The sequence below is a fragment of the Ischnura elegans genome, chromosome 10 (genome assembly GCF_921293095.1).
Source record: "Ischnura elegans chromosome 10, ioIscEleg1.1, whole genome shotgun sequence".
In the NCBI taxonomy this organism is placed as follows: Eukaryota; Metazoa; Arthropoda; class Insecta; order Odonata; family Coenagrionidae; genus Ischnura; species Ischnura elegans.
In genome coordinates this window covers 55,531,741-55,558,340 of record NC_060255.1, presented here as the reverse complement: position 1 = coordinate 55,558,340, position 26,600 = coordinate 55,531,741, and the positions used below count along the sequence as shown (strand labels likewise).

The 26,600-nt window shown below is 40.4% G+C and overlaps 1 protein-coding gene across 1 annotated transcript; it reads right to left on the bottom strand.

Annotated features, from left to right (window-relative positions):
- Nucleotides 1-3,578: 3,578 nt before the first annotated feature.
- LOC124166381 (anaphase-promoting complex subunit 5) lies at nt 3,579-26,592 on the bottom strand. Its single transcript, XM_046543887.1, has 14 exons — nt 26,253-26,592; nt 25,915-26,122; nt 25,783-25,835; nt 25,392-25,602; nt 25,063-25,288; nt 21,277-21,448; nt 19,833-20,020; nt 19,636-19,750; nt 19,027-19,155; nt 18,611-18,847; nt 17,199-17,392; nt 15,977-16,358; nt 6,721-7,047; nt 3,579-4,565 (listed from the first exon to the last, which is right to left on the bottom strand). Exons 2-14 carry the CDS (start codon nt 26,039-26,041, stop codon nt 4,455-4,457), a joined length of 2,472 nt encoding a protein of 823 aa, XP_046399843.1. The 5' UTR covers nt 26,042-26,122; nt 26,253-26,592; the 3' UTR covers nt 3,579-4,454.
- Between the last annotated feature and the right edge of the window lie 8 nt (nt 26,593-26,600).

Below are 26,600 nucleotides of genomic sequence, written 5' to 3'. Positions count from 1 at the left end.
GCCCCGGAAAATTTTTTAAGTAGTGAGTTTTAAGTTTTTTAAGCATTTTAGAAGAGTCATATAATCAACATTAGAACCCTGATAAGTCGAATCTCGATATCTGGACACTCCGGGGAAAATCGACTGGTCTGACACATTTTTTCCTCACACCCTTAACGAATTTTTGAGGGGGCCCCATGGAGTCGGCGCCACTGCCCAGGTCGGATAGCCAATGATGAGCTATAGTAGGTTGTTATCAAAACCTGGTAAAAAAATACATTCTTTACCCACTACAATTAAAAGATAGCACTGATTTCGACAAATAAAAAACAATTGTCTGAAATTATTTCAAGCTTAATGGCTACCAAACGAATTCTTACTTCCCCCACGTTTACATACACTGTGAGATTTTTAAAATAAAAAGATTCACCTACCTAAAGAGAGGCGATCTTCAATCTTTATCACAGGCCCGGAATAGAAGATGGAGGTTGCAGAATCCAATTGCCATTGTGACAGATCCTCTGCAGCCACTCCTCAGCATTGGGGACCTGGTGTACCGGCATGACCACAACCACTTGTGGGGTCAGTAACACCCGTGGAACCACCGAGATGGATTTCATTTTGTCGACCTTCACCGTGATGGAAATTAGGCAAGGACAATGACTCCTCATGCAGGGTGACATATCTGTATAGCTGCCATAGAGTTCCTTTGACATCTTCCTCCCTGACAGGACTATCTTCTAGCACATTGGGGTCCTCCTAAGGTATTTACCATTCTTTTCATATTTACTCAAGGATTTTATAAGGATTCTGACATGAAAGACTCACCTCACCTTGCCATGAGTGGGTGATAATGGTTATGGGATCCAATGACCATCCTTGACCGCTGCTCTTCAGTGGCAGAGGCTCTAGCGGACCAGCAGGGCCACTATTCTTTCTGAATTTATGGAAACCAAACATATTGCCTTCATCTGAAGATGGATGTGACCTTCCCGCTAACCAGAGTTTGCTCAATCTCTTCCTCCCTGGTATGTCCCTCACCAGCTGCACAAGGGTTCTATTCTTTTTCCCCACAGCCTTCAGCAGGACCAACAAAATCACCTCCGTAAATAGGTATTCATCCAGGAATAAGAGTCCCCAAGGGTTTTTCTCCAGAGGAGGAGACTAAGGTGGAGGATATCCAACAGAAGGTGGTGGAAAGCAAGTAAATTCGCTCCATATGAAGGTCGACTCCCCCTTCTTTCTCCTCCGAAAGCTCTAAAACCCTTCTTGCACAGACATCTTCCTTCTCACTGGGTCTCCTTCTAAAGGAGCTTGAAGGCCTTCTTCCCTAAACATCCATCCTGCCATAATGTACCCTTTAAGTTCTTCCTCCACCGCAGTTGCTGGAGGAGATGCTATATCTGAGTTTGTAGGCATAGGACGCATGGCGGATGGGTCCAGCATTTGTTCTGAAGCCTCCATATCTGCCTCTAGAGTCATCAACTCCCTCGAAGTAGGGCCCTTGGCTGTCATCCCTTTCTCATATCGTTCTCACATGCCACATAATTTCCCTATAACAGAGAGGAAAGAAACACAGGGTGACTTAACTACATATAAGCTGCAATTCAGATGAAAAAATTATCAATTTCAAACTCAACCTACCTCTGGTTGCTCAACTTCTGTTTGGCTCTATGTAGGTTGTAGAGAAAAAATAGAACCCATTATTTGCAGAATGTTTGGAATACCATGCTTGGAATGGGATATTCAAATGTTGAAGACATAACTTTACATAAGAGGATGAGTAAAATAACTAGCTACTTGAATATTTTACAATGATAGTTTAAGATTTTTTGTCCTTTTTTAAGACATTCCATGACTTTTCCATGCTACTTTTTTGCAATATTCCAAGGAATTCGACAATATGCAAGGGTCATTCCAAGCCAAGTTGAACTAGAGTGGATCCTTGACCTCTTAGATTTTGATGAAATTTGGTGTACATAAATGTTTGCCTACTCAAAGAAAAGATGTCATTTGAAGCAGATATAAAAATATAGGTGAAGACTTGTCATTGTTATAATAGCTGTATTTTGCAAACAAGAAATTATCAATGTCACATATTTTGGGAGAGCAATAATTTAAACAATGTTTGAGGATTTGTTTCATACTATTTTTTTGGAAAATTAGACAATATAACCAACATATTAATGCAATTTTAATGGCTCGAACAATTAATTGCAAAAAAATAAAATTCTGAATAAACAAAAACGTGGTTAACTGTAGATAAATAATAGAAGTTGAAAAATAATGACATCATATGATGATGGTATTCTAATTTTGAAGATATACTTACATGTCTGCAGATGAAGAAAAATAACCACTTGAATTTTACAGCAAATATGACTTTTCCATACTTTTTCATCATTTTCTCCTCACATTCTATTACACATCACACACAAGTAAATTCCATGTCTTTCAAGGTTTTCCAGATGAGTGGACACCTAAATACAAATGGCCAAAGAATATAAGTACATGGCACTAAACAATGCCAAACCTATTTTGAAAATACCCATGTAAGTAGGTACATATTATGTTTAACATTCCTTGAGCCAGGGACCTAAAAAAATCCAAATATAAAATTCAAACATAATTCCAGGTTTTCTTGGCTTAATCTCTGCATTTCTCCAGGGTTTTCTTCCGCATCAGATTGTTGGTTGACAACAGTTTCGCTGGCCATCCTGCCAGCGTCTTCAGGTCGAAGGCCTTACCTTAAAGACGCTGACAGGATAGCCAGCGAAACTGTTGTCAACCAACAATCTGACGCGGAAGAAAACCCTGGAGAAATGCAGAGATCAAACCATCGCCGCGGAAACCTACGCTCTAACATTTCTTGGCTTAAGTTTAATTTACATTGCTGTGATTTTTGCATGAACAGATGCATGCATAGATTAAGTGTCTTACATGGTATATAAAATTCGAATAATAAAAATTAAATAAAAAATATAAATAATTAGCTAAGGTGTAAGTGTACAAAAAAAAGCAATTGGGATAGATAATTTCCTTCGCATTATGGCACACATGGGTAGTTTACGTAGAACATAATTCCTAAGGTTTTCTTAAGTTTCTTTTTACCAGCAAACATATCCACTCATAGAAGTGCAGAAGCTATATGGGCCAAACTAAGTTTAGGTATTCCATTCACTTTTTTACTCACACCAAGAGTAATTCCATAAAATTGTACATGGTTATACATACATATCTTATTTTGAAAGCAGTTAATAATATTTGGTGTTTAATTGTTTTCAGGAGATTGTTATAAACATTCCAGATTTTTAAAAAAATCACAAAAAGTTACAGGCCCTTAAAATTCAAGCATACCTTCCAGATTTCCAAAGACACTTTATGGTCTAACATGGCCTCCAATATTACCTCCAACATTACCATAAAAACTTAACACTTTCTTCCATGGACCCTTTGATTTGACCATATGATATCCTTACACCGTTAGATGAGACCCGAATAGAAAAACTTTTATTTTACTGCTTCTCAAGAGATCAATAATTGTTACGCTTGCTGAACTGCAATGAATAATAACAGCTTTTGGAAAAAAAATTCCCATCAAGAAGTAAAATACAAATTTTATTTTTATAATCAGCATCATTTTTAATAAGACTGCATTACTTCAAAAGCAGTTCTGAAGTTAGACTGAGATAGGATACTTCAATCTTAAGTCAACATCCTACATTTACTCCATTGATAAAAAAAAAACAAAACGCACAATAAGACCAACCTAAGAGTTGGCCAAGACAAGCATCACATTCACACAGTTCACAACGAAGACTTCTTTTCATCCATGTCTTAAGGTTTTTTCATCAACATTGCACACATACTATAATTAACTTCGGAACATGAAAATTCTTCTTTCACACAATATCATTTACCTGTTTCAACAAAACAACCACCAGATACACATACACAAGCACTTACACACACACATACATAACCTAGTAAAGAGAAGAACACACAACTTCCTTTCATTCACAGGAAAATAATAATCGATGGCTCCCAGAAAACTGCACTCTTACCTGAGATTTTATTAATTTAAAAACAAGTAATGAGAAATCAATTGCCACCACATACCTCAAGCAGTCATCACAAAATTCTGTTTCCCCACTAAAAAATTCTTTTGCAATCGAATATTCACTTTCATGTTCTTCGCTACATGAACCATCCATGAACATACTTCAAACCACTCATATTAAGCTGTCACTTCATTAAAAATGAGCTGCAAAGTATAAACTCCAGTCAACTAAACAAATGAAGCCACTAATTTAACCGATTCAAATAAAAATTGGTGCCAGGAACAGACCAGTAACTTTTATCACTTTATCCACCAGCCCATCATTTTATCCATTATTCATTTTATCAGATGGACACTTATTCACGCTCACTCCTCAAGAACACTTCAACTGCAAGAGCTATCACAATAATCTCCATCAAACTTTCTTTGTGAAAGATAGCAATGGTGAGTTCTGAACCAAAGCTTTGTATTCCAAGGCACTTTTTTGGCAGTCTGGAACACGCCCCAGCTCCCTGTACATGCATGCCTGTTGAAAGAAAAATTAATAAGACAAAACTGACCATAACTGGCGGCAGTTATTAAAAATGCTAAATGAGAGATTGATATCATAGTGAAAACTACCACAATCATTGACAATGCACCACTTTCATTTTATGTTGGCAAAAATATGATCAGTCACAGGAAATGCAACTGTGGAAGCAATGACTATTCTCCTAAGAGATACCTATGACCAAGGACAGAACGCCATGCTTGGATGAAGACAAATGTCACTACCAAAACCTACTTAATTTGAATAAATTTTGTAACAACTGATTTCTTATTTTTCTCATTTCCTCAGGTATACATATATGTTCATAGTTCTGATATATATTGCACGAACTTTTCTGTTGACTCTGCTAAAACAAAAGAAACCTTTTTCACGCCTCCCCCTTTCTCGACCGCTGACTTTTTTAGCTGACTCGCTTCAAAGATCCCCACTTCTGGAGGTCAACTGCAGCATGAATCATTAAACTTTTATAAGATTTAAATATTAGTAATGTGCACGTAATTAAAAAAAGAATGATACCAAACACGATGTATTTCTAACGTTATTTAAGCATTTGAAGCAAGGAAATAGTTGGAATAATATGATGGTGATTTCTGGCGAATATCGATATCCTCGCAGCTGATAGTGAGCTTCACGGTAGTTGATGCGGATTTTTTTTTCGAAAACAGGGCGTCTGGTTACAATTTACGAGTTATGCTACAAGTTTCACTTGTCTGAGTTGCTAACGAAGCGATGTCTTCTCAGGATATTTTGTTTCTCTTTATTAGCAATCTGAATTCATCTGCTCATCTAGAGCTACACTACTTATTGTTAGAAATGAGTGGGTAAGTTGCCTTCTCTACAGGATAAAAAATTTCATTGCGTAGTAATATGGTCATGCTTCACCCTCTGCAGATTTCGGACCATGGCCCTTCCGAAGACACAAGTGAGAGCTGTAAAAGATGGACTGAAAATAATTGAAGATGAAGAAAATCCGGGCCAGATATGCGCGAATATTGTAGAACCCCTCGGTATGTCCGCTAGCATATGAGGCAGGGCTGGGGGTATAGCGAGATCCCTGGTGAAAACAAGAAGTGGGATGAAGCCGAGGATCAGGTGGGCGTGCCGCTGATGATTAACGCCACATTGCCTCAATCATATTAAAATTTTAATTGCTAGAAAGCAACATTTCAAATAATAAACTATTTTTGACCTTCTTGATCCATCTCATAACCAATCACTGCGACGGCAAAATCAGTTGTTTGAGGCACAACACGCACATTTCTCGTAAATATGTGTACTTGAAATGGCATTTGATGGATAAGAATTTTTACAGTGAAATAGAAGTGAAAATTCCGAGTGGAGTGCAAACATTTTTTAGCAAGACCGCAAGGTTCCTTTAGGATATTTGAAAGAGAGATAATTCGAATCAACAATATGACCTAAGTGTTTTGATAAAGTAATAATATTCCTGTAATCAGCTAAAATCTTGTTTGAATCCGTTAATGAATATCATAATTCGCAAAAATCAAGCGTTTCCTGGGACATAGGCAACCAAGACAAACATTCCCGCATTCATCGGTTTTTTCATCCATCCCCCTGAAAAACGATAGATCGAGGTTCCACTGTAATTCTTCCAGGAGGTGAATATTCATACACAGAGTCAATAAATTTTCAAATATCAAGAAGTTCGTGAATATGGATTTGAGATTTGACTGAAATAACAGAAAGATTTGTTTCTTGGATTCGGATTGTGAAGATTGAGGATTCCACCCATCCATCGGTGTCGGCCAACGTGGCTCCGGGGTAATGTCCCCTACTGCCAACCGCGATCACGCGTTCGAATCCCACCTGGGTGGATTCACCATCATCTATGGTATGGATGTATGAGCAAAAAATCCACAGAGAAAAATAATCATTCGCCTATGGGGAATTTGATTTTTTTCTGTTGGTATTTTGCACAACTTGTGCAGCATGGGAGACTACCGTAAAGTTATCACTGTGGCTAGTCCCAGTACACTTAAATGGATGTATGTGATAGTCAAACAAGTAAGTTGTGAGAAAGGATTATCTAGTCCTAAATTCACTAGTAATAAAGATGACATTTTTATTATTAATATTATCCCTAGTAAATCGAGCTTGGAAGACGACGCACCTGAAGAACGAGGACGTCCTTTAACAGGGAAATGCTTTCCACCTTCTCTAAATCTGTCTTCACGCCCTCCAGTACCCTCACACACTCTTCCAGTATCTCCTTCTTGCTGGGTGGTGACAATGGGCCGTGGACTGCACCCTCTTCCTCCCCTCCCACAGGAGCACCTTTCACCGAGGACCTTGGCAGTCGAGTAGCACTCGCAGCCAGCTTGCATTGCACCAACACCATCATAGCCTTGGCCCTCATGTACCGACTGCCATGGGACAATATAACGGGCAGGCACTGCTCAAGCACACCCAGAGCTTGAGATGACAATCCCATTCTGAGCTGAAATGGAAAGTAATTATAACAATACATTAAAACTCTATATCGATGGCTACAACACGTATCTCAAAAATAGCAGATTTTCAGGAGAGCAAAAAAATGATTAATATGTGTTACTTGCACACTGAAATTAAAAACCAAAAGTTGATAAAATTGAAATAGAAGCATTCATTTGCAAAGAAAGAGCTGTTTTATGCTTGTATTTTATTTTTTTAATGTTATTACGCTTTTTTTAAGATGCCTGTTTCAAACCAACCGAATTTGAGATATGTGTTGTTAAAACTTACCCATCGACATGGTAAATATTAGGCAGGGTCCATTAACCCGGTAACGCCTGAATTAAAAAGTTTCTGCGATTTTTGTGGTAATCATATATTTAATACCAATGTAAGTCTGAGTCATTCAGTGCAAATTTTATTCTTTTAGCACTAATAGTTACCGAGATACATCCTGGTACCATATGGTACCGCTAGGCGTTTAAGAGGTCAAAAAAATCGGAATTTGAAAAACATTTCGGAAATCACATTTTAAGCCAAAAAAGTTAAATCTTAAAGCATCTTATCTGATATTCCCATTGCGGTGTAATCACAGCAACAAATAAACCTACGAATTTGTAGAAATCTGTCACGTCTCATTGTGTAATAAGTAAGATTATTTCTGGCGTTTGGTGCTGCCTCACAATAGTCCCTTTTACTGGGAGTCGTTTTAGGCCAACTTATAAAAAGAATTGCAACAAATATTTTCAGTACCACATGTGTTATATTTGGGTCATAATAGTTGCAGAATTGTACACACCTATTCGGTTCTAACACTTCGTGCATAAGGACATTTTTGTCAAAGACAGTTCAAATGTTCTGGTTGGGGATGCTTCATGGAACAGTGAGTTGGTAATCAGGATTACGAGAAATCCTTTCGTGCTTTACAATCTCTTCATCATCAAAAAAGCATCCTTCCTCCCTATTTTTATACCTTTTTCTGCTTTACGGCTCGGTCCAGTTTCACTTCACTCGTGAAAATTCTCAGACATTTCTTGAGATAAACTCAGCTGTTTGTCCACCTTTTCGAACAACAACTTCAAATTCGAGCGAAATTGGCGTCCACTCGTTATTCAATTTTCCTCAGTCAGAAGGAAGGTATTCATCCTCTCTTTGCAGCAGCACATGCTACATTATAAGCAGTATGTGTAAGTTATTTCGGCTTTACTAGCACATGAAAGTGTGCAAAGTATCTGAGTGTGATTGAGATCCGTAAGACAAAAATAATTTAAGTGATTAGACTGCTTCTTGTCGAAATGATGTCTGTCCCGTGGTGGTCTCTTGCCGCCAGCCGTCATTGAATTTTCCCCTTAGTAAGCCCCCTTATTCACCATCATACCCCCTTCCTAATTGAGTACACAGATACTCTTCCTATTCATCTTTCTAAATAGGGTTCAGGTATGCAATCATACCTCCCACTTCTTGAGCCCTCGTTTGGGTACGAGATTCTGAAAAAAGGCGGGCCTTATGTACTTGGATGACGTCAATATAACAAAAAAAATTAACTTATGTATATGCGTAATAACATTGATATAACGGAAAATTTATAATATAAATGATGAAAAATAAATATGTAATTGTAAAATAAAGAACTGTTAGAAAACGAAAACAACAGAAATATGCGCATTTACGCTTTCTGCCAAAACACTGTAGTGCAAGCGCCTAGCGGTACCATATGGTACCACCAAAATGGTTTGCATCATAACATCCCAAATATTAGGCTCACATACAAACACGATACTTAATATGAAATGTACATGTTATGACCATCATAATTACATAAAAACATCTTCGTATTATGAGTACATAAGAAGCAAGTAAAGAAAATCGAAATGCTTGCACGAAAATTTCAGTTTTTTTCGGATAGCTAAAATTCTCAATTTTCAAACGGCTCTAAATACGTTAATTTCAGCTTTGAAAAAGCAAACTTTTCGGGAAAATGTAAATAAAAACATTCTTATTATGTTTAAGCTCTCAAAAACCCAAATAAATTGCGATAAGTGACAAAAAAGTTACATTTAACATTAGTTGAATAATGATGTGATGTGAAATATTTCCGTAATAACTCAGTTTGCACCACCGTTTCTCATGCTCATTATAAATGGATGAATGGTATATCATTTCATATGGTATTTCATTTTGGTGTCATAGATAAATTGTTAAGGGAGAAATACTCCCTCCAGGCACAGAAAATGATATACCATTCATCCATTCATAATGAGCATAAGAAATGCTGGCGCAAACTGAATTATTACGGAAATATTTCACAGGCAACCGCAAACATCTTTCCCAGAGAAGAATTTAAAATTGCATATTATAACACATCTAACTTAAGGGCGTTGTTATGCAATACGAAAGATAAAATTGACATAAATGATAGAAGTGTCATTTACAAACTCAAGTGCAGTGACTGTGAGACCTGTTACATAGGCCAGACTGGACATTCGTTCCGATTAAGAACAGAGGAACACGGAAGGCATTTGAGAAACGGGGAGTTAGACAAATCACATTCCGCGAAACACTTATGGGAGAGTGACCACAGGAGCGATTTTGTTCCGGAAATTCTCCACCTTGAGAAAAAGGGAAGAAGGATGGACTGCTTGGAGTAGTTGGGGATTAGGAAGCACATCAAGAATGGAATTTTAGCGAATGAAAATATTTTTATCAACTATTCCCTCCTCTTGGAAATTCCCCTGAAGCTGAGTAACGCTCCAACCCCAACGCGACCCTCCCCTACCAACGCGTAATAGCAACCAGACAAACAACAACAAAATAACTGTTAATATAACGATTTCTGTACTTGATGATGTCGCCTCTGCAACGAAACCGGTCGTATTGAATAAATCGCGTGAAAAGGTACCATAACTTTTTATTGTTCACAATTTTTCAAGTTGTGATCTAGGAAATGTTGCATTTTAAACGTACTGTAGCGGAGCGCTGTCCGCTACTCAGGACATGGACTCTTGGGGGAAACCCAGGAGGTGGGGGCGTGAAGCCCTCGACGGGAGAAGGGCTTTTGGGGCCCGTTGTAAAAGAGAGAGAATAAAGGAGTTGTGGTTTGAACCTCGAAGTGAGCGAACGTTATTTTGAATATCCTTCTCCAGCGAACCGGCGCTACATTGGCGCAGTCGGTAGGATTGTGTTCTCGTTCCTGAGATTTTGCGTGCGGTTCGGCGGCGGCAGCCATGGCGGGTATGGTGATGCCGGAGAAGTTTAGTGGTGCGGAGGAGTGGGAAGACTGGGTCTTCCAATTTGAGACAGTGGCGGAAATAAATAAATGGCCTGAGGAGCAGAAGACGCTCTACCTGAGACTCTGCCTCACAGGAAACGCTCTCTCGGCGTTTCGTGATCTGCCGGAGGAAAACAGAGGGAGCTATGAAAAGGCGCGGGAGGCGTTGGGGCGGCGCTTCAACCCAAGGGAAGCGAGCGAGAAGGAGAAGGCGCGATTCGTCCAAAGGGCGCGCAACCCCGGAGAAGACATCGCCGCCTTTGCCACGGACCTCGGGCGCCTTGCTCGGCGCGCATACCCTTCCTGGCCCGAGGATGCGAGAAAGGCCGTAGTGCGCGACCGCTTCCTCGATGGGCTCGACGGGAACATTCGGGTGTGGGTGAAGCAGGCGAGACCTGCTAGCCTCGAGGAAGCAATCGGCGTTGCAATCGAGATGGAGGCAATCCATTTCGCCGAGTCATCCACCAGGGGAGTGAATGCGTTGGCGCCGGCGACGCTCGTCAGGTCACAGGATATCGGTGTGGGGAGTCGAGGGTGTGGTCGCGAGGACAGAGTGGAGGCCGCGTTGACTCAGAACTCAGAGACAATGAGAGAGGTGTTGCAATTTCTACGAGGGATGGTTATGTCGAGTGGTGAGGACCACGACCCCGCTCCCGCTCCGGAGAGGCGGCGCCCTAATTCCAGTGTGAGGCGCAGAGATCGGCCGCGCTGTTGGATGTGCGGCGAGGAGGGCCATCTGAGGGCCGAATGCCCACGGCTTTCCTTCTCGGGAAACGATGGGAGGCCGAGGAGACGGTAACCTTCTCGGCCGCAGACGGAAAAGGAAACCGAGACACTACTTCACCGCTCGAGGGCGTCGGAGGACGCGGAGTAAAGGAAATTTGGACAATTTTGTCCGAGTCAGTGCCCCTGGTGCGCGGATCCGTTTCGGGGATCCCCGTCGAGATACTAATAGACACGGGAGCGGCAGTGTCACTGATATCGGAAGAAATATGGAGCCGCACCGAAAATTCGGGGAAAATCATAACAGACAATGTGACACTAATAACGGCGAATGGGGAGCCATTACGGGTGCTTGGGAAGGGTGAAGTGATACTTCAGATCGGAGGGGAAGAGTTCTCTCATGATGTGCTCATCGCCCCGCGCCTATCGAAGGGATGCCTCCTGGGTGCCGATTTTCTGCGAGCACATCAGTGTGACGTGGCTTTTTCCCGGAATTGCATTCTTCTCCGCGGAAAAGCGGTGCCTTTTCTCTCAAGTGAGGGAAAGTGCGAGTGGGGCTGCGCAGTGACGTTGAAGGAGAACGTTGTTCTTCCTCCTCACCACGAAGTGGTAGTGGAGTGTTTGGTGAGCTCGGACCCGGGGTTCAAAGAAAAAGTGGGGATAATCGAGCCAAACCCAAAACTTTTAGAGCGTTATGGCGTTTTCGGTGCGCGGATTTTGCATAACGTGAAGGATACGGTGAATATGCTTTTCCTGAATCCCTTGGGAGAGACAGTGACTCTATACAAAGACACGAAAGTGGGCGTATTGCACGAGTGTTGTGGAGAACAAGTGGAAACATGTCAAAAGCCCGTTTTTAGTCTGGAGAACGCGCATCTCCCCCCAGCATCTTCCCTCTTTGACTTAAACTGTGCCGATATTAGTGAAGCGGAAATAGAGGAACTCAAAACAGTGTTGAATGAGTTTTCAGATGTGTGCTCTCGAGGACCCTACGACTTAGGGCGTACAAACATTCTTAAGCACACAATAGAGACTAGGGATGTGTCCCCGATTCGGCAACCTCCCAGGAGATTGCCAATCCACAGACGCGGAGAAGTGCGACGAATCGTAGAGGAAATGATGAGGGACGATATAATCGAAGAATCATCATCTCCTTGGAGTTCACCGATCGTTCTTGTGACAAAGAAAGACGGATCGACGCGATTTTGTGTTGATTATAGGCGTCTGAATTCCGTGACTCACAAAGATGCTTATCCCCTCCCCCGCATGGACGACATTCTCGATTCGCTCGCCGGCGCAACAGCTTTCTCCACAATAGATATGGCGTCAGGATACTGGCAGTGCGAGGTCGCGGAAGCTGATCGAGAAAAGACAGCCTTTACCACTGGTGACGGTCTATATCAGTTTAAAGTGCTGCCTTTCGGATTGTGCAACGGACCCAGTACATTCCAAAGACTAATGGACCTAGTGCTCGCGGGTGCACAGTGGAGGTCTTGTTTGGTGTACTTGGATGACGTCATAATTTTTGGAAGGGATTTTAGGGAGCACGTAGAAAGGCTAACAGATGTGTTGATACGCCTAAGGAAGGCGGGACTGAAAATTAAGCCTGAGAAGTGCCAAATCATGAAACCATCTGTGAAATTTTTAGGCCATATAGTCTCCAAAAATGGTGTCGCGACGGATCCTAATAAAATTGCCGCGATCACACAATGGCGATCTCCAGCATCCCTTGAGGAGCTTAGGGCGTTCCTAGGAACTGTGTCTTACTACAGGCGGTTTATTAGAGACTTTTCACAGATAGCCTGCCCCCTTCACAGGTTGACCGAAAAGCATGCCTTATTTAAATGGAGTGCAGAATGTGAAGACGCCTTTCAGACTCTTAAGCGAAAGCTAACGTGTTCACCGATTTTGGCCTTCCCGAGGATGGACTGCGAATTTACGCTCGACTGTGACGCTAGCGGGATGGGTATCGGGGCCGTACTCAGCCAGAGACAGGAAGGCGAGGAAAGGGTTGTGGCCTATTATAGTCGGACGCTCTCACGTGCCGAAAAACAATATTGTGTGACGAGGCGTGAACTTTTGGCGGTAGTAAATTCTACCCGCCATTTTCGCCAATATTTATTAGGCAAACGGTTTGTGGTGCGCACCGATCATAATTCCCTACAGTGGTTGAGATCGTTTCGAGAACCGGAAGGACAAGTTGCTCGCTGGCTTGAGCAATTGTCGGAGTATGACTTTTTAGTGGTGCATCGGCCGGGAAACAAACATGGAAATGCCGACGGTTTATCCCGGTCTGTTTGTAAACAGTGCGCTCGGGGAGAGGGGGAGCTGATTTCAGCGGAAATCGACGTCGTCTTAGAGGCCCCCAGTGAAAGCGTGAGAGACAGACAAAGCAAAGACCCCGTGCTGAGAAGGGTAATGGAAGCACTCGAAGCAGGAATTCGGCCGTCCGAGGGAGAGAGGAGGGGTGACTGCCCGAGGGCGAAGGCTTTGTGGACACAATGGGATAGACTAGTGTTTAAGGATGGGGCTCTCTTTCGAAGGTGGGAAGAAGAAGGAAGGGACGCCTTCCGTCTCCAGATAATTGTGCCTGCTGAGGCTAGGGACGAAATTCTTCGGGCTTTGCACGATTCGCCCGTCGGAGGCCATTTAGGGTACGAGAAAACTCTAGGTAAAGTGAGAGAGCGCTACTATTGGCCCGGATACACAAAAGACGTGGAAATTTGGTGCCGCACGTGTGAAGATTGTTCGCGTCGGAAATCCCCGCCTCACCAGCAACGAGCACCACTGGGTCATTGCCCGACGGGAGGACCGATGGAAAGGATTTCCATGGACATTTTAGGACCACTTCCTCAAACAAAGCTGGGAAATAAATATATATTGGTGGTCGCTGATGAGTTCACCAAGTGGACCGAAGCGTATGCCATGCATAACCAAGAGGCGGAAACAGTGGCGCATCATGTTAAGGGCTTCGTGTGCAGGTGGGGAGTGCCACGGGAAATCCATACTGATCAAGGACGCCAATTCGAATCCCGCCTCTTCCAAGAGATGTGTAAAGTGATTGGGGCGGTAAAAACAAGAACATCACCCTACCACCCACAGTCGGACGGCCAAGTCGAGCGGTTCAATAGAACATTATTAGCTATGTTGAGCCAGTGGACGGATATGGAATCCGAATGGGATGAGCATTTGGATTCCGTCATGCTAGCCTATCGGTCGGCCAAACACAGCAGCACAGGATTTACACCTTATTTTCTTATGTTTGGCAGAGAAGTGCGCCTTCCCATTGAGTTAGAGTGGGGGATCCCTGACGTGCAGAGGGGGGTGGCGAAAGAAGGCGACTTTGTGAGACGCTTGCGAGAGAGCCTCGAGAAAGCCCATGATCTCGCACGGCAGAGGCTTGGGTCGGCCCACCTCCGGCAAAAAGAACAATACGACCGCCGTTGTCACGGTGCACCCTTTGAGGAAGGGGAAAGGGTATGGCTCCACGATCCCGCTACGGCAAGAGGGAAGTGTCGCAAATTCCATCGCCCCTGGACGGGTCCTTTCCAAATCATACGGAAATTGTCCGAGGTCACGTACCGAGTGAAGAAGGTGGATAATCCTCGCCGCCGCCTAGTGGTACACTTCAACCGACTCAAAAGGTGGGAGGAAAGACCGGGAGGAGACACGGAAAAGGAATGTGAGAATACGGACGGAGTTGAAGAGACAAAAGATGGGCCAAGAGAGGCCGAGACAGCGAGGGAAAAACCGGTCGTCCGCGGAGGGGGTGGATGGAAGTTTTTCTCCATTCCACCAACACAGGAGGGCCAAGCGACTCCGGCAGCGAGAGAGGAGCCACCAGCTGAAGCGGTTATTGAGCCGACCATGCGATATCCCAGACGGGTGACAAGGGAGCCAGAAAGGTTTCAAGCCGGGCTCTGAGGAAGGAGTAATTCCGGGGGGGTGGTCTCTTTTCTTTTCGTTTCAGAGGTAAGGAGATAAAGGCGCCAACTTTCCGAGATCCGAGGACAGCGAAGGTTCCAGCTATGCTGACCGTCGCGAGGGCGCGACGCCTTTGAAAGGAGGGGGCAGTGTAGCGGAGCGCTGTCCGCTACTCAGGACATGGACTCTTGGGGGAAACCCAGGAGGTGGGGGCGTGAAGCCCTCGACGGGAGAAGGGCTTTTGGGGCCCGTTGTAAAAGAGAGAGAATAAAGGAGTTGTGGTTTGAACCTCGAAGTGAGCGAACGTTATTTTGAATATCCTTCTCCAGCGAACCGGCGGCGAACCGGCGCTACAGTACGTTCAGAAATCCCCCCTCACCACCTTCCCCTCTTCCCCTTTCTTCCACTCCTCTCTTCCCCCTCCCCTCAACCTAGAAGCACTTTGCTGAGTCGCACTGTGCGAGCGGCTCTCAGGAGTGTGCTATGAGCGGTGAGGCAGCTCCACAAAAAGAGTTGTTTATGCCATCACTAGGAATCGTCCATTTAATCGGTGGGCTGAAAAAGAAAACTTGTCGAAGTTGTACCCTATTGTGAATGCAAAACATAGAAGGCCTAAAGATCTCACCAGTTATTGTTGTGACACACCTTTATGTAGTTATTGCGTTAGGTCAAATGCATTTTTAGCAATTCAACAATCATTATACATAATTATTTTAAGTATCATTATAGTATATTGTTATGATCTTTAACTAATATATAAATGTTTTATATTTTAGAACATGTTTCTAGCATTATTTTAAAACCCATAACATTTGCTTTCCCATTCTTGATCAATTACGAGACTTGATGATTAGTTTAATAAAGAGAAGTTTAATAGTTTGACATAATTGTGTGTTGTAATGGCTACTATATAATTTAGTGCCAAGGTATAATGCAACTTTTATGAGAGGGGGACTATATCCATCAAAAGTATATTTAAACAAAATCCTGGTTGACAAACACCAAGCAAACAGAGATCTACCTGAAGGTCAGCCATTACGACTCCAGAAACAGCAGAAAGATACTCCAAATGATAGCGATGGGCCAAAGAAAGGGCTGTTGTGAGGCATGAGACAGCTGCCCGGAAGTTGGTGTTGAAGTTAGCCTCGGCCAGCAGTATGAGGGCCCGCACCGGCACAAATGGCAGGGGCTGTGATGGGGAGGGAAGAGATTGGGTCTCTGCTCCATGCTCAGACCTGTGGCTGCAATGTGAGTCCATCTCAGCAGCTGACCCACAGTTCTTCTGTCCAGGCAATTCATCCACACCACACTTCTCCATCCAATTCTGGCAGAGTGCTAGGATTTTCTTGGCAAGGATGAGAGCATTTGGATGCTCCCCCTTTGAAACACACAGCTCAATCATCCTAAAAATTGAAAGGACAAGAAGCGATGCTATAAGATTCCTGAATTTAAGGCAGCTAGAGTGCCTCGGTAAAAGTAACAAGAATTTTATGAAACTATGGTCACCTATTCTATGAAAGAAGCATACCATAGTTTCATAAAATTTTTGCTACTTTTACAGAGGCACTCTAGCTGCCTTAAATTCACTTTCAATAATCCAAAGAAAAAGTGATTCCCACGAGTTGTTTTTTACATGCCTATTTGATTGTAAAATTAGGAAAATTTAACATAGGCTCTTTTGGAGAAATATGATTTTTTTGTATATAATCTGTTGTTTCAGGCGAGATGGAGTGGAAATGGAACAAAACAAAGAGGCAGGAGCAATTTCCACAATTTTATATGTTTTGCACGACCGGTTTCTCTTACAGCATCATCAGACCTGATGGTGCTTTGAGCGAAACTGTTTGTAAAATAAATATAAAATAGTGGAAATAGCTCCTGCTTCTTTGATATGGTTTTTTTGAGCTAGCAAAGCTGTTTGTAACAAGAAGATACTGAGATGGCATTCATTAGAAGCAAAATTTTGTGACGAATAAAAAATATGTGAGGGAAAGTGTACGCTCATGATGAAATAAGAAAGATATATGTGAAAAACTGCCTGAAACTGGCAAGATGGCCACCAGGATCCCCAAATGCTTAAAAAAGACTCAAATTTAAATATGGATTGAATTAAAACGATAAAATCCAGCATAATCGTCAGAAAAAATAGGCTGAAAAAACAATGGAGACCGAGGCTGTCTACCATCAATGCATAATAAATCCAATTTCATGGCATAAAACAAATCAGGGAAAATAAAACTCACCTCAACTTGCTTTCCCATGGATCAAAAGATGCCATTGACTTGGCAGCTTGCTCTGCTACGTGCCATTGACAGTTGTAATTTGCACGTGTGAAGGTTAGTAACTGTTCACTAAGCATCCAATGGGTCGAAAGAGATCCACGGGGAAATTTTTCTCTTGCCAGTTGAAGGACAACCAAAGCCATGTTGTATTCACCCTGGAATAACCAATATTTACATTAAAATAACTTAAATGGAAAAATGATATCACCCAATCATATTCAAAGTCTAACATAACATCAACGCTTCTCAAAGTAAAGATGCTAAATTTGACTCCCTACCTTTTTCCCGAATTTTTTTTCCGAATCCATTTTTCCCGAATAACCTTTTTCCCGAAAGCTTTTTTCCCGAAACCCTGTTCTCCGAAACTTTTTTTACCGAACACCTTATTTCCCGATTGTATAAAAAACATGCTATTTATCGTAAAATTCAACAAGTGGGACTTCACGTCCCTTACAATGACCCAACAGATAGAACCCTCAAAACGACAGTTCATATGATGGCAGCTTTAACGTTTGTTCCAGTTGAAGACGTTGAAACTAATTTCGAGCTACAAAAGCAGGTTATGCAACAACAAATAATGCATCTGACGGTTGGAATAACCGCTTTAGGTTACTAGTCGGGAAAAACCACCCGGAAGCCAAAAAAGAAATGGTACGACATGCACGAGAGGCTGAAATCGGTCGTAGAAGAATATGAAGATTACAAGAACGATAGGAATTTTCTTGAATTTCTCAGAGCTATCGCGCACAATATAATTTTCTAAAAAAATGATGTATCTTGTGTATGAATATATTTGGTTATGAAAAATATGAACTCATTTTTATACAATCGGGAAATAAGGTGTTGGGTAAAAAATGTTTCGGAGAAAAGGGTTTCGGGAAAAAAGCTTTCGGGAAAAAGGTCATCGGAAAAAATGATTCGGGAAAACGGTCGGGTACCCTAAATTCAGTTCCACACAATGGCTATCAAAGATTTTTTCCAAGCTCTAAGATTATCCTTTCTCCAGAAATATTCAATTTAAACCAGTTTGTTGCTCACTTAAAATTATGAACTCACAGAGCCACAAAAAACTTAAACCAAGTGCCTCTGTCATGCCATTACCAAAAAGTAAAATTCAATCACAAAAAGCCACTAACTCAATTGAATCTACAAAGATGCTCATCTAAGGAATTATTTAACTCAAGAACAACTATTCAGATGAGCATTCTTTCAAAAAGTTTGACATTATAATAAAATTGAAGAATTACTAATGGCAATGAGAGTAAAAATACAAACTTTATAAATATACATTCAACAAACCATATAAAATTATCAAGCATTTTAAGAGTATGCAGTAAAAAACTGATCTAGGAATAATGAACATCCTAATTTACCTCATGTATGAAGTAGTTTGTTACGTTGCAGATCGCTAAGCACAACCCTTCTGAGTTCCCTCCAACAGACCCAGGTGTCTCATCATCAGTATTCAGAAGCAACAGCAACTGACTGTTAAGAGATGCCATCTCAGTTTCACCATACAGGTTCCACAAAGCAGATTTCAATGCATAACTGCATGCGGCCAAATCCCCCATTGAATGCTGACAGTTTAAAACATCGCTTTCCGTCACCAACTGAAATAAAGGAAATTGGCAAGAAGTGCACCCGAGTTAAAAAATTACTCATTTTTTAAATATTGGTTCAACAAAGAAAACACTGGCAAACAAACTATTTTCCATGTTCATTGAACATAAAACAAAAATACTATAAGCATACTTTAATGGAAAACACCACACTGCGAACTGAAACCCACCTCAAACACTGAGGATGGCTTCCCACCATTGAGTCCATCATGCTGGGCCAAAGACTGCATTCCCAAAGATGCCAAATACATGAGGCCTAAGTCAGTGCTCTTGGATATGGAGCGCTGAATGAGTAGTCTCTGGAAAGGAATTTTTTCCATTAAAGTCAAAAAGTTGCACTTGAAAAATTCACATGTGAACAAAGACTCAAAGCATTATGTTTTCAATGCACTTAATATTATTCCAGCAGTGACTACTACAAAACAGAATAAAATTGAAATTTTGATCCAGAGATGATTCATCTACCTAGAGCTACACAAGAGCCTTTCATGTGAAATATATAGAAAGAAATTTTCACTGGGATGAAATTCAGTTATCCCTCTGATGTAACCATATCATATTTATACAAAAATATTTAACTAATATAATTTCAACAATAAAAAATGCTATAAAATTTTCATTGAGCCATTATAAATCTAATACATATATCAGATTAATAATATATATTTATATGAACTATGAAAAGTGAGAAAATATCAATTATGGAAAAAACTCATGCTACTTATCCCTCCTTTTTAGGTATAATGAAATTTGAATAAACTTCATTAATCTTCACTTACTTTATTTGAATCAGCCAGTTTATACAACCAGCTTAGAGCATGCTGCAAACAAACATTATCATTTGCTTCATGGGCAATCTTTATGGCTTCATTTAGTATGCTCAAGGCACTCTCCCTGAAAGAAGAATAGTAACCTTCATGAACACACTACACCTCGCTTTACCAAAATAACGAATCTCTCCATGAATTGTACATACTTGTGTCCAAACTGAGTATGCAATGCTGCCAGGTTTAGAGCGGCATATCTAAAGCCTTTATTCTTTTCATCCTGCGTGATTCCTTTACTGTCTGCAACAACAGTACTGCGATCAAAACAATGGTGAAGACTATGAACAGCCCCACAAAACTCTTTAACCCTCATGCAGTTGAGATAGCAGAGATAGTGCTGAAATAAAATTATGATCCAGAAATTAATGACAAATTTTTATCACAGAACATTAATAAACCACAATACCCAGAGGATGTCTGTTTGTATGTTGGCTATGCATTTCCATATGGTAGCACGGCTTGCGACCAAATACGGTACATTGTTGCATATCATGCTCCTAAACCCCCTAGCACTACTTCTGGTAGTGACCGACGCGTCCTTTGCATCTTTTTCTCATTAGGTACATCACGTCATACTTCTGCGCTTGGACATCCTGCTGGTTAGGCACACCACTTGCCACTTACAGCAGGGAAAACATAACTCAAAGGATAATACACTAATCCTCTTGGTGCAAAGCTTTTGCTAGGGTATGTGTTCACACAACATTTTGGTACACATATGGACATGCATCACCACCAACAATGTGGAATGAGGTGTAAACTGATCCTGTCCGTGATATACGGAAATCGTTTGTTCCTTTGTTTGCAGTTCAGCTTCTTCCTCTCACCAACTTATTTCAATTTGGAGTCAACCATGGGATACATTAAGCAGAAGGGGACTGGGATTATCAACTAACTATCCTTCCCGAGCAACGCCAGTTGACCTGCTAGTCTCATATAAACCAAAAGAGCTAAATGCATACTTTGAACGTTTTTGGGTGGTTGATTATTAAGGGGGATGGAGTTAATAATGTGCTAATGTGCATAGTCAAATATCTATAAGTTTTCAAACGAGAAATACATATGGCAGAATATGTATTCGAGTCTTCAAGGCTTTTCAGGTTAAGACTATTTCAAAGTCTTGTATGCAGACAATATGTTAAAATGCAGGAAATCTAAATGCCAATTAAAGTTGGAAAGAAAATAATCTCCTTCACAGTTGATAGCCAAAGACAGCTACAAAACCAGTTTTGGAGACATGTCCACCTACCTTTAATGGGATTTTCTGTCTATGGACTTATTGACTTACGCCAATTAGGTAGTATCTCTACTTAGCGTATTTATCTGAATATAGTCCCCCCTTTTTACCAAAAGGGCAACTGCATTCCTGTGGTAAAAGTAAAGGGGGACTATATTCAAGCATATTTTTTTAATGTTTCCCGAAACTGAGGCCTCAAAATTAAGGGGGAGACTATATTCAGAGGACGACTATATTCGGAGAAATAAGGTAATTATTCTCATCTGTAGCATTAGGAAATATGTGTAAGGATGTGAGTAATGGTATGATAATAAAAATGTCCTGTCCATTTCAATTCCATTTTCAATAATACTCACTGCTTCAGCACACTTGGGGTTAGCTTTCAAGAGGTCAAGCATCCTCTCTTGTAACACTGGCGGTGGAAGGGCTGCACTTTCATTAGTTTCGAGCAGGGCGGCTTGTTGGGCTATAAAGAGTTCAGCCTGTCTCCGTGACCAACAGCCAACATCCACATCATGCCACAAAGCACTGTAAGTGACACAAAACAATGTATGATTACAGCATCTAAAAGGTGCAAATTTGAGAATTTCTGAGGTTTATAAGTTTTCCAAGCATAAATTTAATTTATTATAGAGGAAATATTGATTTTTTCAGTGATTATAAGACAATGGACTGGTTCACAAGTTTTATTTTACTGCTGATTGCAAAGCAATTTAAAAAATAAGGAGATCTTTAAGTTTTTTGATATGTCTCCTAATTTGCAATCTATTTGTGATGAAAAATCAATAGCCTTAACTCTTCTGCAGATGATGATGATTCATTTCCTCAATGAAAGGTCCTTCTTAATCAAATAAATTAACTCTAATGACATTATTATCTCATGAAAAGTAGGCAGCATATGTCAAACTTTCTTATTTTAGAGTTTTGAGGGATTAGCAAGATTAGGAATACAGTTTTTTGTCCTCAATTAACTTTCCCTTTCATCAGCTGCACTCTGCAAAGGAATTGCTTTAACAGGTGTGAGTGAATTTTTAATTGGTAGCCCATTGATGTGATTATGGTATCATGGTGAGAATTGGCATGACATTTATATAATAAAACTTAACCCTTTTAGTGCTATCCTTCTTCCCAAGGTACAGTCGAAAAATGCGGAGGGTATTTTAATAAAATGTAGCAACTAGGAAAAATAAACATTATATAGTTAATTTTTTAGATATCTTTAAGCATTTGTTTTTAAATTAATCAGATTAAATTGGACAATAATCATAACATTTTTACACGTTTACTGATATATAAGTTTTTTTATTTCAATGTCCTCAAATTTAACAACAATAACGTAAAAGCCCCCCCTATTCTCTATGGAAGCGAGGCTTGGACGTTGACTTCTCTGCTGCTGTCAACGTCCAAGCCTCGCTTCCATAGAGAAACATACTCCATATGTAGCATCTGATTAATTGTTTCCTTACTTCTATGCTGGTATTTTCAGCTGTAAGAAGATTCTTCTTTCTGTAGAGGGCTTTCTACAAAAAGAAGAATCTTCTTACAGCTGAAAATACCAGCATAGAAGTAAGGAAACAATTCATCAGATGCTACATATGGAGTATGTTTCTCTATGGAAGCGAGGCTTGGACGTTGACAGCAGCAGAGAAGTCAAGAGTGGAAGCATTCGAAATGTGGTGCTACCGAAGAATGATGAAGATAAAATGGATTGACCGTGTGAGTAACCAGGAAGTGCTAATGAGAGTGGGAGAAAAGAGAAGCCTCCTAAAAACATTAAGCAGAAGAAGGGACAACTTAGTTGGACACATTTTGAGGCACGATGGTCTGATGAAGACAATCGTTGAAGGACAAGTGGAAGGGAAAAAGGGCAAGGGACGGCCTCGAATGAGTTATATAGGACAGGTTATAAAGGATGTAAAAGAGAATAAATATGTAGCTATGAAGAGATTAGTGGATAGGAGAGAGAAATGGAGAGCAGCGTCAAACCAATCTTAGGATTGTTGACTAATGATGATGAACGTAAAAGCCGAATTATCAGCGCGCCGCACAAAAAGGGTTAAGGAAAAAATCTGACATACAAATCTTTGAGGGGAGCATGCCAATAATCCAATTTTTAGGCCCCAAAAGTCATTTGGTTGCTGTTCCACAAAGTAATAAAGTGAAAAGTGCATGCCATGCATGACAAGCACATTAAATTTTTGCCTATTGCGGTGTGGGAACCATATGATTTCCGAAGGCAAAAAAATTGGATTGTTGATTTGCCACCCATAGAGATTTATGAGACCAAGTTTCATCAAAATCACTAACATGAAGGTTTTGTGCCATCCCAGTTTGCATGGAATACCTATGAAGCAAATGTAACTGTCTACATTGCTGACCAATGCTGTTAAGCAATCACATCTATCTCCACAATTATTCACCAGGAAATAATAATAAGAAACATATTTAAAATGTTATGTCAAAAGTAATTCCATTATTTCTCAAGTTAACTTCAGCCATAATTTACTCAATGCATTAATTCAATTTACCACCAATAGTGCTTGGAAAAAAGATGAGCATTTTTTAAAACAATTTCTAACTTTTTCAACTAACCATTAAAGTCATTAGCCCTTTCATTCCAAGAGCCAAAGAAGGTTTATGACATCATAAGCATTTCCATCCAATCCCTCTAGATGCTATGTAGCATTTTGTCCCTCATGTTTCAGCAAATAAATGAAGGTTGCAGGCAATATGGCATTTCAGACTTAAAAAATGATTTGCAATTTTTAGATATAATCGTTTTAAATAAATCTTTGGTTTATTCTAACTCTTAGTTCAAACACGGAAAAGTCATAACTTTGTCTTCGAATCATTTTTGTAATGAGTTCAAACTGTTAGATGGGTTGGTAGCCTCCACTGACTATTAACATCCCTAAGCAAATATATTTCGTCCGGTGAATATGTTATTTAACCTTTTTGCTGCGGCGCACTCCACAGAAACCTACCCATCACATGCAGCGAAAGCGCTCAGTGCATGGCAGGCAGGAGAAAAGGTACGTTCACAGCAGCCTGCCGTGCAAACATACCAGGTACAGTCACAGCAGTGAAAGGGTTAATGAATTATGATAAGACCACTTTTTGTTGCCTGAGCAGTGGCTTAACTAGGAATGTGCTTTGGGGGTGATGGGATGACCTGGGGTCCCACATAGCAACGAACCTCCCAGAGACGTCTCACTATGGTCTCGAATGACTCGAATATCACGTATGTCTCACAGATGTCTCGGAGAGGTAATCGTGAGACGTTCAGGAATTAAAAAAAAAAGTATTTAAACGCCATCAATGCCTTCCATATATATTTTTTGGTGCAAATCTGCAGTTTTGATTATTAAAATCACGACATTTAATATGGGTTTCTTATTTTCAAAAGGTGATCCATCACAAAATTTATCGCTAAAAATGATCGAGAAAAGTAGGCCATAACTGTATAATTTAAATTTAATTATTTTTTGCCTAAATTTAAAGCATACCATAGTACAAAGTCTAATGAGATATCTCAGAGACGTCTCAAGAGATGTCACATAGACCATGTTTTTGGACATAGTGACATCTCAGAGATGCCTCTGAAGCTCTCAGAATGTCTCTGAGTCGTAACATGTGATATTCGAGACGTCTCAGAGACGTATTTCTGCTATGTGGGGTGGCTACCCCTTACCCCAGGCAATGGGGGATCCGGGAACTTTTTTAAAAATGACATGCCTAAATATACATTTTACATCATTTTGGCACTAAAAATTTAACTTTAAACAGATGCCGTAACTAACTTTCCAAAATGACAGTAGTTTTAAAAAATATTTTTTATTTCTTTGAAGCTTTGAGGGGGGGATCTATCCCCTCATCCGCCCTCCATAGTTACGCCACTGTGCCTGAGAGTATTATAGGTAGTTTAGTTGCGGCATATTAATGGCAGTTTTTTGATTGCCTAAAAAAGAAATAGAAACAGCATATTTTGGCAACCACCTCTTGCATTGTTGTTCCTTGAACAAATAAGAAGTTGAGATTCATTTGTGAAAGAATTTAACTCCCTCGAATTCACAAAAAAGCAATCTCAATACCTTTGAGAATTAAAGAAAATTTCAAATGTATAAAGATATAACCATTATTACCTTTTTTCTGGCCCAGCACACGAGAAATCAATTTCAATGGAAGTTCCATCACCAAAAATGTTCATGTATGAATCCTGATCCGATTTTTGGGTCGCTTTTGGCTCTTTTGGCACATCATGCTTCCTTTGAGCCTTTTCATAATAAATTTTGTAATTTTGGTAAGCTCGAACAACTTGTGAAAATGATAATTTATCCATGCAGACAATTATCCTCCTTGAATATAAGCCTGCAAAAGGTATGGATATTCACAATAGGTACAGCCTAGGACAGATGGAAACATAGATAATCAAGTCATGCGAAAAGTTACTATTAGACAAAATAATGCATACCAATCACACTACTTTTATTGACCCCAGGGAAAAGTTCAGTTGGCTCCACTAGTATGTGAATTACATTTTGTATTATGTCAAGCAGTCCTGCAACGCCTTTTCTGTAGACGCCCATCAACTGAGATTCAAAATTCTCAATATGAGCCGGGATTAATGCATATTTTCCAGATTTAAGAAGAGATAGTAGTTCCTCTAAATCCATATCAGGACACTGTAAAAAGCGACCATTGATTTTTCTCATAAAAAAAGATGGCTTGGCTCACTGCTTCATCAATTATGAATGTTCATGGCAAGACGTTTATTACAGTGAAAAAAAAAATGAAATGAAACAGTTATTCAGAGCATGCTTAAGGTTGCATTTTAGATTTAATTGGAAATTAATTCTCCTTACCTGGATTAGTTTCAACATGAGCATGCAGAAGTCTGTGCGGTTCGTGGGACTAGCTGAAAGGAAATATTCCACTTTTCATACGGAGGAAGCAAAACATAAAATGGCTAATTTTAATATATTCTATGGATTTACCTTTCTTCTTTACGTAAAAGTACTCTAATATTAACAGCACCACAGCAATTTTGTGAGGAGTTATATTCTCTATCACAGACTTCTTTTGCATAACACCAAAATTAAGGGTTTCCTTCGAACCAGACATGTTTGATCTCACAAAATATACGTAACGTAACTTTACGATCTCACGTAAAGTGGACGTTGAACAATATTAGAATGAATAACCCTGAAAAGGCAAACTTATGAATGTTCCATGCGCCGCATTTGCAAATAGGCAAATCAACGTTTAGCTGAAAGCCATATCGTTGGACAATTTAAGAAATAGATAAAAAAAAATGTCGAAAGTAAAAAGTAACCTGCTTCTCCAAAATGAGGAATAACTCCACTACTAATGATAAAAATTTAATGATGACTCCCTATCGACGGCATAAACTAGCTACATAATTACACCGGCTTTCGTGAGCTCACACGTCCAACTACCAACTCAATAACCTGTATTTTCAAGATTTAGTTGAAGGTATAGCGGACACTTCCTCACGGTTTAGAGTAAATACTGCAAAGAAGATGTGTTGAATTCTTAAATTTTCATTCTCAAGCCAGCAAAACTACATTATTTACACATCGTACGACGACTGATACCCTGAAATTCTTTTAAGCTTTGATTTCACTTTCCTTCGTTTTCTTGCGCCAAAACACGAAAATTG